This window comes from Thunnus albacares, chromosome 17 (genome assembly GCF_914725855.1).
Source record: "Thunnus albacares chromosome 17, fThuAlb1.1, whole genome shotgun sequence".
In the NCBI taxonomy this organism is placed as follows: Eukaryota; Metazoa; Chordata; class Actinopteri; order Scombriformes; family Scombridae; genus Thunnus; species Thunnus albacares.
This window is the reverse complement of record NC_058122.1, coordinates 23,668,554-23,683,018: the sequence shown is the minus strand read 5'-3', so window position 1 is coordinate 23,683,018 and position 14,465 is coordinate 23,668,554. Positions and strand designations below refer to the sequence as shown.

Here is a 14,465-nt window from a genome sequence, read left to right as displayed (position 1 = left end):
CAGGCAATTGTTTAACATAATGACAAAATAAGGATCTTTGCTTCAGGAGCCTTGATAGCTCAGTATAACTCTGAGCAGTTCAACACAGCATGATGGATCACTCTAGATTTTTTCCACATTAGAATTAATATAATACACAAACACAAACCTGAACTAACTTCTAAGCAAGACTACAGCTAACTAACTGGTAGTATTTGAAGAAATAGAACAACAAGCAGGTACAAAACTGCAAGTCAGTTAATCCAGGCTGTCGGAAATTACTCTGTAATTAGTATTGTGAGTATGACGGTATGTGTTTGTGCTCACGAGTCTGTGTGTGTGTGTGTGTGTGTGTGTGTGTGTGTGTGTTTGCAATGAGTCCTGTTGAGAGATAAATGAGTCTGGTTGACATTGTCTGGAACAGGTGGTGAAGTCAGTGGGGAAGACACACAGACAATTCTCAGACACACACACACACACACACACCCAGTTTGACTTCAATGCTGATTTTCTGGCTTGTTTGAGAGTGCAGCCGATCTGATTGGATAAAGTCAGAAGAATAGGTTGTCTTTGAATAGCCCCCATATCGAGTGGCTGATGTATTGATTACAGAGGCAGAGAACCCACATTAATCATTCACAGCATGTTTGATTGACTGATATATTGTCTTTTTATGAACATCGCATGCTATTTATTTGCCTCTGTATGAAGAAGGGAGTGTGTTAAAGACACAACTCACCCTAAAATTAAAACTCTACTGTACGTACTGCGACACTCGTGACTTAAAAAAAGAAACAGAAAATATATGAAGCAGAGCAGCTAACAAGACAAGTATTGATTCCCATTGGCATGTTTTCTGAATATATGTATGTTTTTTTTAGGTGAGCGTGGTTCAGGACTCTGTGAACATCTCAGGCCAGAACACCGTGAACATGGTGAAGGTTCCTGACTGCAGGTTGGCCGAGGAGCTCGGAGATTTGTGGGAAAACTCCAGATTCACCGACTGCTCCCTGTGTGTCGCCGGACAGAAATTCCAGGCGCACAAAGCGATCCTGGCGGGTAAGAGTGTCCTTTCATTCATCATATATGAGAAATGGGAGAGATGTACTGTAGGCTTATACTTACGTAGCATTCAGGCAGTAAAAAACGACTAGGAAAAACATCCGTCACTTCCTGTTTCATCGTTCAAGAGGTCATGATAGGACACAGCATGTATGACAGCGGGCCTCATACTAGAACCACTCACACAAACAGATTTGTTCTTAAGAGGCACGTACGAGTAATTTATGAAACTTTAATACTAAATTAATATTCTGTTCACCATATTATCATCATGGCTGCCAATTTACTTTTTATACGTGTTGATTTTTACTGTCGTATTTACATTTCAGCAGTCGTTGTAAACAGCTGCCTCAGGGTCTTTCTGCAGGTCTGTGTCAGGTATCATCTCGTGTTGCAGCAGACAGTTTAACATCACCTGCTGTAGATTCTCTCCTGTAATATCTCTGTGTCTGTCACATCCCTTGACCGCCTCCCATCACGGACTCCCTTTGCTTTAGAAAGATGTTTTTTAGCATCTAACTTTAGCTTTCCCTCTTTATTTCTGTCACACTGCGGCGCTGCTCTGATGAAGCGCGGTTGGCAGCTGGATTCATGTTTTCTAATTGTTTCGTGTCCTCTACTACTGACCCTCTTAATTTTGTTATGTTTTTGTTTTTCTGATTTCTGAAAGCAGGATGTGAAGCTCTGCGGTGTGCACTTCTTGTTTTTACTCTTTGGCAACGTTTGAGAATGAAAGTTGCCAACAAACACGGAGCCTTATGTGGCAATTTTAGGGGCGCTAGTTATGCTAATGATCAAATCTCATGAATGCACAACTCCTCATGAACAGGTGACATCCATCAGGCTGAAACGAAGGATTTGTGACAAGTTCAGGCAGTTAAGAGAGTCAGTTGAATCTGACTCGGAAAACTCAAACAAACCTCACAGAAATAGTCAGAGAGTTTTAAGATAAGAATGAAAATATTCTTGATATTTTGCAATAAAACATAAACTTACAGGTCTTAAGTGTAGAAAACCTGTTCAAAAGCAAATAATGGACATTAAAAAGAGTCTTTTATGTTGCTTTTGATTGTCATTTAATAATATTACAATTAAAAAAATAGAAAACTGCCCATCATAATCTCCCAGAACCCAAGTTTACATCTTCAAATAGCTCATTTTGTCTATCCAACAGCTTAAAACGAATGTTTGACATCTTTGCTTGACAAATGACAATAATTAATCGATCATCAAAGTTGTTGTTGATTGATTTCTGTTCGATTGACTGATTGACAGATAGTTTAAGCACTAGATCACTTCCAAAACTGATGATGTATGTGGCGCAGTCTCTGTACTTTACATATTCATCACAGAGTTTGTTATTAGAGAGTTTTAGTTTCAGTCTAAATGCTGTTTCAGATGCTTTTCCTCAGTGACAAGAGCAGAATTCCTGGGGAAATACTTAATCAAATGTTTAATTTTAATGAATAATTTTGCTCACCACAGGGATGGTTAAATTTGAATACATTGAATAACCATAAAAAGCATTAAATGCTAGCTATTGACACCTTCAGCGCCCGTCTGTGTCGGTATCGGCCGATTAGCTATCGATGACGCGCGTCTATGCGAACGCAGGTGACGCGTCGTGAACATCTTTTCGCGGATAACGGCGCTTTGATGATACCGAGCGTGAGATAGTGAAAAGTTTAAGGAAACTGGTGAACTGTGTGTCTCTGCGGAGGCAAAAAGAGAAGCTGTTGATTATTGGATTTGTTGAAATGTGTGTGTGTGTGTGTGAGGAGCCATTTTAATTATGTGCTGCTGTGGTTTGAGGTCTTCCCCTCTCTCTCTCTCTCTCTCTCTCTCTCTCTCTCTCTCTCTCTCTATCTCTCTCTGCTCTACTTGGTCCAGACGACGTACCTCCTCCTTGTTATTCCCCCTCTCGGGCCGTTCCCGTGACAACTCTCCCGGCTGTTAATCGCCGTGGAGACGGACAGAGAGGGATCAAACGAAGGAGGGAGAGCAACCCAAATTGGCTCCACATTGGCCATGTGATCTTTATACCAGTCCATCTCTCTCGTTCTCTCTCTCTCTCTCCGTGTCTCTTATCTTCCCTTTTATTTATTTATTTTTTTTACATACCCTACCTTTTACTTTCATGTTCCTCCTTTTCCATTCTCTCTCGTCTCCTCCTCTCCATTCATTTTCCCTCCTCCTTCAACTGTTCACCTCTCCTTCCTCTCTTTCACTCTCTTCTTTTCACTCTCTCTCTCTCTTCATCCCTCTGTTATTTGTCTTCCTGTCAGTCTACATTTCTTTATCTCTTCATCTCCTCTCAAATGTTGCACGGCTCCCTTTACTCCCTTTCTCTGTCTATTGTTATCTTCCTCCTTCTTTTATTCTCTCCTCTCCCTCTCTCTTCCCTTCTCTCGCCCGCCCCTTCTCTTTGTTGCTGCAGTATGAGCTCACCAGTATTAAGCTGCACCAGACAGACATACTGTTGGTTTGTCCCCACAGTCCTACCTAGACATTCAATGCTAAGTTTGGTTTCGGTGTAGATGTTTAGGACGTAGCGTACGGCTGAACTAGCTACAGGATCAAACCGATAATGAATGACGACACACAAACTTTTCCAGGATTTGTTTGTCTGTGTCTGATTCGACATGTGACCAAAAAGATTTGTTCCTAAATCACATCTCTGACTCTTCATGTTTTGACATTTGCAGGACAGAAAACTCAGTCCTTCAAATGCTTTTGCAGTATTATTAAAGGTAACTGGAATGAACAAAGAATCTACAATAAGTCCAGGTGTGTTTGACTTGATATCCTGATATCACCTGGACGACTGAGAGTCTTTACAGACAACCAAACCTTTCTTTCTAGCTCTCTTTATTATATTTTCTGAGGAAAGATTCTTCATCAATTGGAGAACTGATTTTTACAAATCAACTGTCCAAAAACTTTTAGCTGTCTGGCTAGCTTCTGTCATCTCTTGTGTAAACAAAACAAATTACCTCTTGAGAGAGCGCGGAGAGGCATTCTGCTGTTGAAAGGATCTTTTTATGTCTATTTGACGGATTCTCTAAACAAGCCTGACAAATGAACGGTGGGTTAACTAACCATTCAACTTTTGGGCTTTAATCTTCTCACTGCCGTTAAGCCTGTCCACCCGACACCGGCTGAAAGATGACGCCACTCCTGTCAGATATTAATCTCTGTTACACAGTCGTAAAAAGACTTCAAACCCCTTTCTTTCTGAGAGAAAAGATTGGTTATCTTGTAAACAACAAAGTTAAAACTGTTTATGTGCAGTGTGTTGGGATACACGGAGGTTCAGCTCTTTGTCATTTTGCCTCTGGCCTAGACCTTGGACGAACATGTGAAACACACTCATGAAAACTGAATAACCTGAGACTAAATGTTAGTTTCTTTAATTTTAGATATTACTGACATTATAACCACTACTGTATGTCATTTGTTAACTCATGAATTCACTTTCATGCTCACATTTTACTCTAATTTTCATTTTTATATGTATTTGTGGCTTCTGCACAGTTGATGGATGACACCGTGTTTCCAAATGAGTAATTAAACGAGTAGCTAGCACCGCAGTTAATAACTCACTATTAAGTACTTAAATTAATTAGCATATCACTGACTTTGACACATAGTTAATAATGTGTTAAAACATTTGTTAAATTTTAATCACTAGTTAATTAAGCATACATTAGTGTACAATAATGTAAAAGTGTTACGCAGCGAGCGCATAATCAAACTAAGTGAGAGAGGATGTCACCGGTTGATATGTGAGTCTTTGTAAAAAAAAAAAAAAAAAAAACAGGAAAAAAAGGTCAAGTGCTAACCTTCGTAGACACTCATTCTCCCTCCGCTGTTGTACAACCAGCTGGCGAATGACTCAGAGATCCATCTGTGAGGTTTCAGCGTCGGCCCGTGCCGAAACCAAACCGCTGTCACGCCCGGGATGATGAGAGAGGAAATACACTGCGTCGCTCGTCGCCTTGAGCTGAACTACAGAGACGAGATGTGGGGCGATAATTTCAACCGTACTGAATTATCATACAGCAGTAATTCCAAGTAACAGAAGTGGGTTCTGATTTATGTAATTTGATATACTGTACGGTCATAATACCCGAGCGCTGTGGTTGGATCTGACAGGAAATGTGGACACATAACGCTGGAGATTAAAGATGACTTCTCCAGCTGGGGTCAATGTCCGGGATAATAAAAGAAGAAATATGTTTTGCCTTTAAAACAATGGCGTATGTTTCTAGTCACTTGCTCTATTTAGAGTGTGAATATATCTGCATCTGGGTGAAAACTGGATTATAAAAACACAACTTCCTTCACACTGAATTTAACTGTTGGTTCTTTTACTTACTTTGAAGGACTTCGGCTCATGTCGCACAGCTCTTTTTTGCATTTTGTCTCCATTTTTCTGTAAATGGAAGCTGAACTGTTCTTGCCTCAAGAGAGGACTTGTAAACTGTTGAGAACAGTGTTCCTCTGCAGCGGGAGATAAACATTTTTGGATGTGTGGGACCTGGGACATACAAACTGGGGGAAAATCACTTAAAACATATCTGCTCTTTGTAAAAAAAAAAATATTTTTTTCGCTGTCCTCTATGCAAGCACATTAGAGTAGTCTATGTTGAGTGGCAGCAGGTGACCATGTTTGAAAACATGGAGGACGGATCTTAATTAAAGCATAATGCATCAAATCAGCTCCAGTCAAGTCAGTCTATCAGCATTAAATACCGACTTAACACACCTGAGAAGTCGTCACGAGTCTGTCAGCAGGAAGCAGCTGCGGAGTCGACTTTTTTTTCACATGACGCTTCTGCCGCTGTCACCGCTGTCAATCATCCACCTCCACGCTCTCTCCTCTGGCCCTGTGGCAGGCTGTTAACAGATATCAGAGACCTCACTGTGTATCAACATTACACACAGTAACAAACTCTCCTCTCTCTCTCTCTCTCTCTCTCTCTGTGTCTTTTGTTTCTCTCTCCGTCACAGCTCGCTCGCCGGTGTTCAGTGCCATGTTTGAGCACGAGATGGAAGAGAGCAAGAAGGTGAGTCGAGCACTTGACTGTGTTGTTACTAAACCCCCCCTCGGTGGCAAGTCGAATGTCTAAATTCTAATCTTTCTCTGTGTTGCGTCAGGAAGCGCTCACCTCTCAAAACATCCAAGTGTGTTTGCAAGCGTTCCTTCATGTCTTGTTGACTGCAACTCTATTATCTGGTTTCCTTAAAGCCACTGTGTGCAGGATTTTTATTTGATAGAGCGTCTTTAAAGTCGTTATGAAGGCATGAAGTGTTGGTAGGAAAATTAGACAATGCAGGTGAACATTAGCGCAGTCTTTCAGTGCAATCATCTCACTGGTGCCGGGATGGTATAGCGGTGGGAGGAGGGTACCGGTGTGCATTGCTGGCAGCCATAGTGTCATTTTTTGGGGCTATCTTCAGATTCAACACTACTAGAGCTGCCCCATACTAGATATTTAAGACTGATACAGATATCAACATTTGAGAGTTGAAAAGTCTGCAGAAAGAGCCAGAGAACTTTTGTTTAACCATGCTTTGCCTGAGTACAAATTGCTCCACAAAGAAGGCATAGTTTGCAGACAGTTGTTAGGCAGGAGTTGCTATCATAAATATGTCTTTTGAATAAACTTTGTAAACTTATTGTCCTGTTAGAGACAGAGGTAACAAGCTTCGGCTAGCGAGCTCAGAGATCTTTCTGTCCCTTCAGTAATTCTTTATTAGATCAAATGATGTAATCCTGAGAACAAATGCCAGATGGGGGAATAAACAGCCCGGTACATATAAAAAAACAGAAAGCAAAACTAGCATTAGCATATTATCACTAGCATATTCCCAGCTGGTTTGTATGTTGGCATATAGTAGTAGTACGGCCCTGCGAGTAGTCACTACATCTAGGGCTGCAACTGATGATTATTTTCATTATCTTTGCCTAAAAAGATATAGTGAAAAATGCCCGTTATAACTACCCACAGTCAAAGATTATTAGGTCTTATTTTGTCCGACCAACAGTCAAAAACCCCATGGATAATCAATTTATTATCATGAAGCAAAACTAAACTGATTGTTTGATTATTAAAATAGTTACTGAATAATTTTTTGTCAATTGATTAGTTGTAACTGCATCACCACATTTCTAGAACCACATACACATAAATAAAATAATTGATACAAAATTAATAAATCTCTCTTCTAAAGGAAGGAATCTCTGTCCGTCTGTCTGTCTATATGTATGTTTGTCCTTCACATATCTAGAGAACTATTCATCTGATCTACCTCACGCTTTGCGGGCGCATTGCTGGGGACCCGAGGAAGTGCAGTGTCGAATTTGGTGTAATTTGGACACGCGACACGATCAATATTAATAAACAAGCGATCAGCGAGCCACTCTGTTCTGCAGCAGGGGGGGGGCGGAGCTTCTTCTGGGCTCTGTGACTGCATGTCATGATCAGAGCTGTACAACCCCGCCACGAGAGAGACGAGGGAGGACGTCTCTCTTTGTTTGATAACGTTAAAAGTTAGATTTTGTTGTCGGCTCATTTGAAAAAGACAAAGAGGAAAATAGAGAGAGAGAGACGGCAGGCAAGCTGAGAGCGAGCAACAGAGAGACAGAGCTGGTGAGGAGCGACAGCAGTGGAAAGCTCTCTCAGAGAGAGAGAATGACAGAAATACAACGTTATTTTCTGATTGTTTCACAGCGGTCACGTTCTGAAGCACAAATAAACAACCATCAAACACTCAGCAGATGATTTACTGTGGAGACAGACGCTCTTTGTTTCTGTTTCCTTTTCCTCCTCTGCATTTCTCCTTTTTCATTCATTCATTACATCCAACTAATGTAGCAGTAAATACACCGAACAACGTGTGAATGCTGTGTTTCAAGCACGGCAGCTGAGAAGCACACAAGAGAGAGAGATGTAAAACATTCAATGAAATAAGGAACATTTACATTAACAAGTTCAACTCTGTAATTCCAGATTTCAAAAAGCTTAATGACCTTCTAAAATTAAAAATACTCCTAAGAGGTCAGCTTAGCATGAGGCGTGCTCTAAAAAATAAAAAGTAGACAGAGAAAACATATTTTTTAATGAAGAATGGACGGACTCTAAGGCTACTTCCCTCATCCGAAGTAACCACTGGGTTAAAAATATTTGTTTTTAGACAGAATGTGAAGAGAAACATCATTATTAGACGACCTCGTTTTTGCAGACAGTAACCTTGTTCATTTACTCATATACTGATTTCAGGTTGTTATATCTGCAAACCTTTGTGTCAAGTACTGTAGAATTAAAAATGGTTTTGTATAAAGCTCTCTTAAACTTGTAGAGATGACCCGAATAAGTTCATGTTTAGAGCAATTTATACTTGTATGCATGCAGTATGTGGTTCATTGCTTTTCTTTATGCGTCCTTTGTGGTGTTTGTATGTTTCCGTGTGTGTGTGTGACGCAGGGAGCCACGGTTAGCTGTGTTCATCTGATAGGAGGTGGTGAGATTGAACCTTGGTGATTTAGCCATCATGTCAGTGGAATATTGATGCCTGCGCGGTTCGAATGGGGAAATTATAAAGCACAGAGCCAGGAAATGCATCTTAATTGCTGTTTAAGTGGGCGTCTTCATCATAAAGAGGGAGAGATGGTGGGCCACGTCCCCATACGATTCAGAGAAAACAGATAGATGGGTTAACACTCCTCTGCAGCACTCTATAGAGGAGAGACAAATGAGCTCATAAAGAACCACTCTAATAGAGGACTGCTCTGTGAATAGAGGAGAGCTTCAGACACTGTAACTACAGGAGGGTCGTCTGTTTATGAGACACCGCTGAAGGCTTGTCTTTGCGATGGATTCCCTAAAAACTTTGTATTTCACCCAGGGGGGGGCGGTGCCTTACATCCTCCGTCACGCAGCGTGTTCTCATCAGCTCACATTGGGTCGGCTCGTCAGTTTTCGGATAAGCTAAAAAGTTGTTTATTAGCCTAATCTTTGCCTTAATCCTGAGATTAAACCTACAGGAGACATCACACATAATTGTAACTTCAAACAGAGATGATTTTTTATTTTTTTGTGATCATTGATTTATGAAGATACACTTAGATCTTTGCTCCTTGTACTGCTGGCTTGACTGCAGCTGCGATTAGACTTCCCTGCAGGTTTTCAAATGACTTTTGCCTGACCATCATAATATACTGGAAAATATGTACAACTAAATAGAATATATTGACGTTTAGATGGACTAAATTATGTCCAACAATATGTATCTACTCAGATTAGGATCTATGTTCTGATGTCAATGTTGTATCTTGCATCAATAGCTGCCCAAACGGGCTTTACAAAGCAGACTATCTATTTCTATGTACATAGAGGAAAACATGAACAGTATATTCTGTATGACTTCATACTTGACATGCATCAAATAAACTGATCTCATATTTTATGCATGTATTATTCAGTCTAGTTTGTCTAATTTTCCAAGCTCTAGGAATAAAACTCGCCCATACTTTGCCACTCAGTCCAACTTCTCTCTTTCATCAAACCAAAATAATTCAGGATTTTTGTTCTGCATTCTTACAAAGGTGCACACAGGTCAGCAAATAAAGTAGACTACAATTAAACTTAAGTGCAGGTCAACAGACCAAACACACCCCTCACTTACCTTCTTCTATTGTCAGTAAATTTCATCCAATATTTTCATAGCACATAATACGAGGCACATGTTATGACATTCTAATATTAGCATGACTGGATAGTGCAAATTAAAAGTAGTAACCCACATTATTTGTACAAAACTAACTGAACTCACCCTCCATCATGGAAAACTCATGAATGAGCATTCAGAGCTCGGGCTGAGACGATCACGGAGCTCACCGAAGCGTGCACTCACCGCTACGTCCTGCAAAACCACATCCATACAGGTGATATACAAAGTTTTTAGGTAGACCCGCCTCCGCAATACTAAATGAAGTCCTGTTAGTTTTTCACACGTGACTTCCAATGTGGTTATGTGGTGCTATTTTCCATATTTTATATCATTAACACTCCAGCACACTTTGCTGTAAAAAAAAAAAAAGTTTTCATCTTCTATATGCCGACAAACAAACAAACAAGCCGTGAGGAGGAATGTTATTACTCTTATTCTGTTATATTAGAGTCTGAGGCTAATTTAGAAATAAAATGTACATGCAGATTCAGTGTGCGTAACGGAGCGAGTAGAGGATTCACGTTGTTTATTTTACCTGTTTAAGCCGTATGTGTGCTTACATGCCTTTGTGTGTTTATCTGTATTCCTGTAAAAGGCCACCGTTGCGAACCGTGTGTGCCGGCGCAATCCGGCTGCTTTCAGGCTCCATCTATCCATTATTTTTTGCTGTGTGTGTTTATGTTGCCGTTGAGTGGTCAGAGTTGACACAAACGCACTAAGCTGTTGGTACACCCAGCCTGACCCCGCTAAAACGCCGCTGGTCACCGTGGTGACGATAAAGCACTGTTATAATTGGTTTACTGCTTTGTTCTACCTCTCAGTGCGGAGGAAAAAGGTTCAGGTTACCGTCACTGTGCCGGCGAGCGATAAAGCCTACTTCGCTGGCTGCAGGCTCTGTCAAGGAATGAATGCTCAGGATTAATTCTCAGGAAGCGGCTGAAAAGAATTAAATAAATGTACTAGAGTGTAGTTTTGAGTTTTGCTGAAACGTGTTCTGACTTTTCAGAAGGCTCTTTTTTTTTTTTTTTTCCCTTATGTGGCTCTTGTTTTTTTTTTTATCACTGAATGGCTGACTTTCCCTGTGTGTTTGCTAAACAAGGTGAATGAGTTTAATTCAGGTTTTTGGAATATTCACATGAAATAAAGAACGCTCCGCCGCTGTGCGCGCGTTTTTAAAAGGATTGTCAAAGCACCTGTCTTTATCTTTTCTTGCCTTTTTATTCCGTTAAACCCCCGTGTGTATATTCTCCTCTCCTGTCCTCTCCTCCCGTTCAGAACCGTGTAGAGATAAATGACGTGGAGCCAGATGTCTTCAAAGAGATGATGTGCTTCATCTACACAGGCAAGGCCCCCAACCTGGACAAGATGGCTGATGACCTGCTGGCTGCAGCTGACAAGGTACAGAGAGTGTGTGTGTGTGTGTGTGTGTGTGTGTGTGTGCACCTGTTACTGTGTACAATTACGTACAAGCCCGTATGCATGATAATGTGTCCATAAAACCTAAGAAATGCCAAATGTTCCGCAACCAATGTGCCCACATTACCAATGAATCCTAATTGTTTGTACCAAATACCCTGTATACTCAACATTTCCTGTCTATTCATCCAGAACCACGTTTGCTTTTCTCTTTTTTGGGGGGGGGGGGAGCTTATTGCATGTCCTTTTTTTAATAGTATCATTTTTTTCACTTTTAATGGCTCACAACAGGTCCAGTATACTGTTTAACCACTGAATCAGACAATAATTTACCTATTAAGTATGACGTTTTTATAATGTTTACAGCAATAACCTTGTCAGGAGATTAAAAGCTAGTATACAACTGTTTTCACAGGCTGTGTGGTGCTTCTTCTAACGACTACACTGAACTTCATGTGGAAAACTGGTGGAGTTTCCCTTTAATGTTGTCAGCTTGTCTCTGGGGAGAAATATATTTCTTCACATTACTTATATCCTCCCGCAGCTCCACATTAGTGTTTTCTCTTTTAAAGGGTTTGGCTGGTACGAAATAAAGAGGTTGTGTTATGTAGCATAACAAACTAGCGATGCACATGTGCAGTGGCTGCTGCCGTACACAGAACTACTCTCTGGAGGGTGAAAATGTGATCGCTGTTATTAGTCTTTGGAGACATTTCTAAACAAACTAACTAACTTTGTGGCGAAGGAACATGTCACCCAGTGCAGCTGTGTGGCTCATTGACATGTTTTAAACAGTTTTTGGGCAACAACGGAGGTCTACAGCACAGAAGAATGAGATATATCAGGCTTTGGATACACACACACAATACTTTGGCTTGGCTCTGCACATGAGATTTGCTGACAATAAGAAGAATGTGAGATAAAAGTTCAGTGGCAGAAAGCATTTTTTGCACTCTGTTGCTACCTGTGACAGACGTGTCAAACAGGGAAACACAAGTCTTATTTCGTGTGAGTTGGAATCAACTCCTTTACATCATTAGCGTCGGTTAATAACCCACTAAATTAAGATTTGTGGTGACACAAAATCTCTTGTAGACTCTCCTGAACCTCTACAACTCATCCTGAAGTGTGTCTAAGTATGAGTGATTATTGTTCCCGAGCAATTTTGCAATCAAACACACAGTGGAAATTATTTTTTTACCTCTCAAGTGATCCCCATTCCCATCATCACTTTCCCTGAGTCTGCATAACTGTCAGCGCTCCTTCTCTCTGCCATTTTTTTTCTCTTATTCAGTCTAAGCCTTTCTGCCGCTGCGGTCGAGTAATTCTGTGTTTTCCGTATCATTACACAGCGCAACATAAGTTGCTGGTGGCAGCGTCGTTTAAGTAATTTAGTTTACCTGCTGCTTCTTCCCCCCCTCACCCCCTCCTCTTTTGTCTCTCCGTCATCGCCAGTACGCTCTGGAGAAGCTGAAGGTGATGTGCGAGGACGCTCTGTGCACGAGTCTGTCTGCGGAGAACGCCGCAGAGATCCTCATCCTCGCCGACCTGCACAGCGCCGACCAGCTCAAAACGCAGGCCGTGGACTTCATCAACTAGTGAGTTACACGGCCGCGACTGACATCATCCGTCTTGAGAACTACGTCCACACTTAAGCAAACATATTTTTTCTTCTTCTCTGTTTTACACTCACACACACACACACACACACACACACAGACGTACACTTTGCTTTTTGTCAAAGGAAGTCATTAATTTTCAGTGGGAGCAATTTTTGTCTCCTGAGGAAATTGAATTTAATCCCCAGATCAGACCATTTTGCTGCCGTATCATATTGGGCCATTTAGCAATAAACCTCAGCTGCTGATGTTAATCACGTTGCAGGCAGCCTGTTTAAGTAAGATGGGGCCTTTTAGCATCAATGACTGCTATTTATGTAGCATGGAAAAGTGATTTATCCGGTATTTGAATGCCCAGTTGAAACAAAAAAGCTTTCTCTCAGTCACTCCCTAAATTGCTCAACACCTTCCCGCTGTTTTCTGAATCCTCCGTCTCTCGGCACATTCTCCATCCTTTTGTTCGCTCCTCTGTTCTCTCTTTACAGCGTCGCTCCATCCCCTCGGCCTTGTTCCCTCATGCGATCCCTCCTCCGTTCACTGTCCTCTCCCCTTTTCCTCCTCCCCCCCTCCCCTTTTTCTCTCCTCCCTTCTCCTGTTCTGTGCTTAAGAGCTCATGTGTGCCTAAAGGTGTTCAGTAATGCAGATTTCAGCCCCTAATCCCAGTCATTAATTGTGGTTATGGGCGTTATGACAGTTTAATTAGTTTTGCGACAGCGTTGTTGTGGTGGTTGGGAAAATTGGCCACGGGGGACTCCTGGCCAGCGTCAACCCTCCTCCCGCGGACACAATCGACAGCAACAAGAGCAACAAAACAAAAATCAATTTAGAGGACGAATATAGAAAACAGAAGACACCGAGGAACCAATACCCCCCCCCCTCCTCCCCCCCCCCCAGTAGCACCTCAACCTTTTTCCAGACCAGTCTTCTACAAGCAGTTTACAGACGTTTAGTTGAGACAATAGGAGTCCTCTTTATCCTTCCTCTTTCTCATTTATTCATCCTCTCCAGGGATGTAGCAGAGAGTAAAGCCAGCCAAACTCTCTTTATCCACTTTGTTTATAGAAATAGAGTGTACACACTTTTTTTTTTTTTAGCCTAACATGACTCTTTAGGCCCCAGTAAATTCCTAAAATAAATCACAGTAAGTAGTGTAAAAGTGACGCCGGTAATATGAAGCTAGGGGTCTGTTAAGGCAGGAAAAAATAAATAAATAGTGCTTTTCTGAAAGTAGTTTTGTTGTTGATAATAGTGGCGGTTTGCCTTGTGATTACTGCTGACTGGAGGTCATAGTTTGGCCTCTTTTTAATTTACCTTCACATCACCGCTCCTCTCCCCTCCCTCTGTCCCCTCCTGTCTCTCTCTGCGGACTTTCATTACTCTCCCTCACCTACCTGGTTTTTTTTTGTTGTTGTTGTTGTTTTTTTTTTTTGTCACCACTGCTGCTGTCTCTCTCTCTCTCCTCTCCCTCGGTTCATCCCTCCTCTCCTTCCTCTCCTGCCGCGGCTGCTCTCTTCGTGCCCTTTCGCTGACCTGTTGCCTCAGCCTCAGCGCACCGGCCATTACTGTAAGCAGGGGTTCACTTCCTCCGCAGAGAATAGGGTCAAAGGTCAGCCGGTGGTCTGGAGCTGCTGTGTGGACAAGCATTTGACCACA

The 14,465-nt window shown here is 41.6% G+C and overlaps 1 protein-coding gene and 1 long non-coding RNA gene across 5 annotated transcripts in view; one reads left to right on the top strand and one right to left on the bottom strand.

Moving 5' to 3' along the window:
* The window catches only part of LOC122967184 (speckle type BTB/POZ protein), a 92,366-nt gene that overhangs the window by 75,627 nt on the left and 2,274 nt on the right, over nt 1-14,465 (top strand). For 3 of the 4 annotated variants that reach the window (XM_044331707.1, XM_044331708.1, XM_044331706.1), the window contains exons 7-8: nt 861-1,038; nt 2,932-4,871. In XM_044331707.1, the coding sequence (XP_044187642.1) occupies nt 861-1,038; nt 2,932-3,578 (825 nt within the window). In that variant the 3' untranslated portion in view covers nt 3,579-4,871. Of the gene's footprint in view, nt 1-860; nt 1,039-2,931; nt 4,872-6,054; nt 6,111-11,052; nt 11,176-12,648; nt 12,792-14,465 lie in introns of those variants that run through there. The other variant, XM_044331709.1, reaches the window with a different exon arrangement.
* LOC122967185 lies at nt 2,874-9,975 on the bottom strand. The gene is made up of 2 exons (XR_006398551.1): nt 9,880-9,975; nt 2,874-5,940 (listed from the first exon to the last, which is right to left on the bottom strand). It is a non-coding gene; the product is annotated as an uncharacterized LOC122967185 (long non-coding RNA).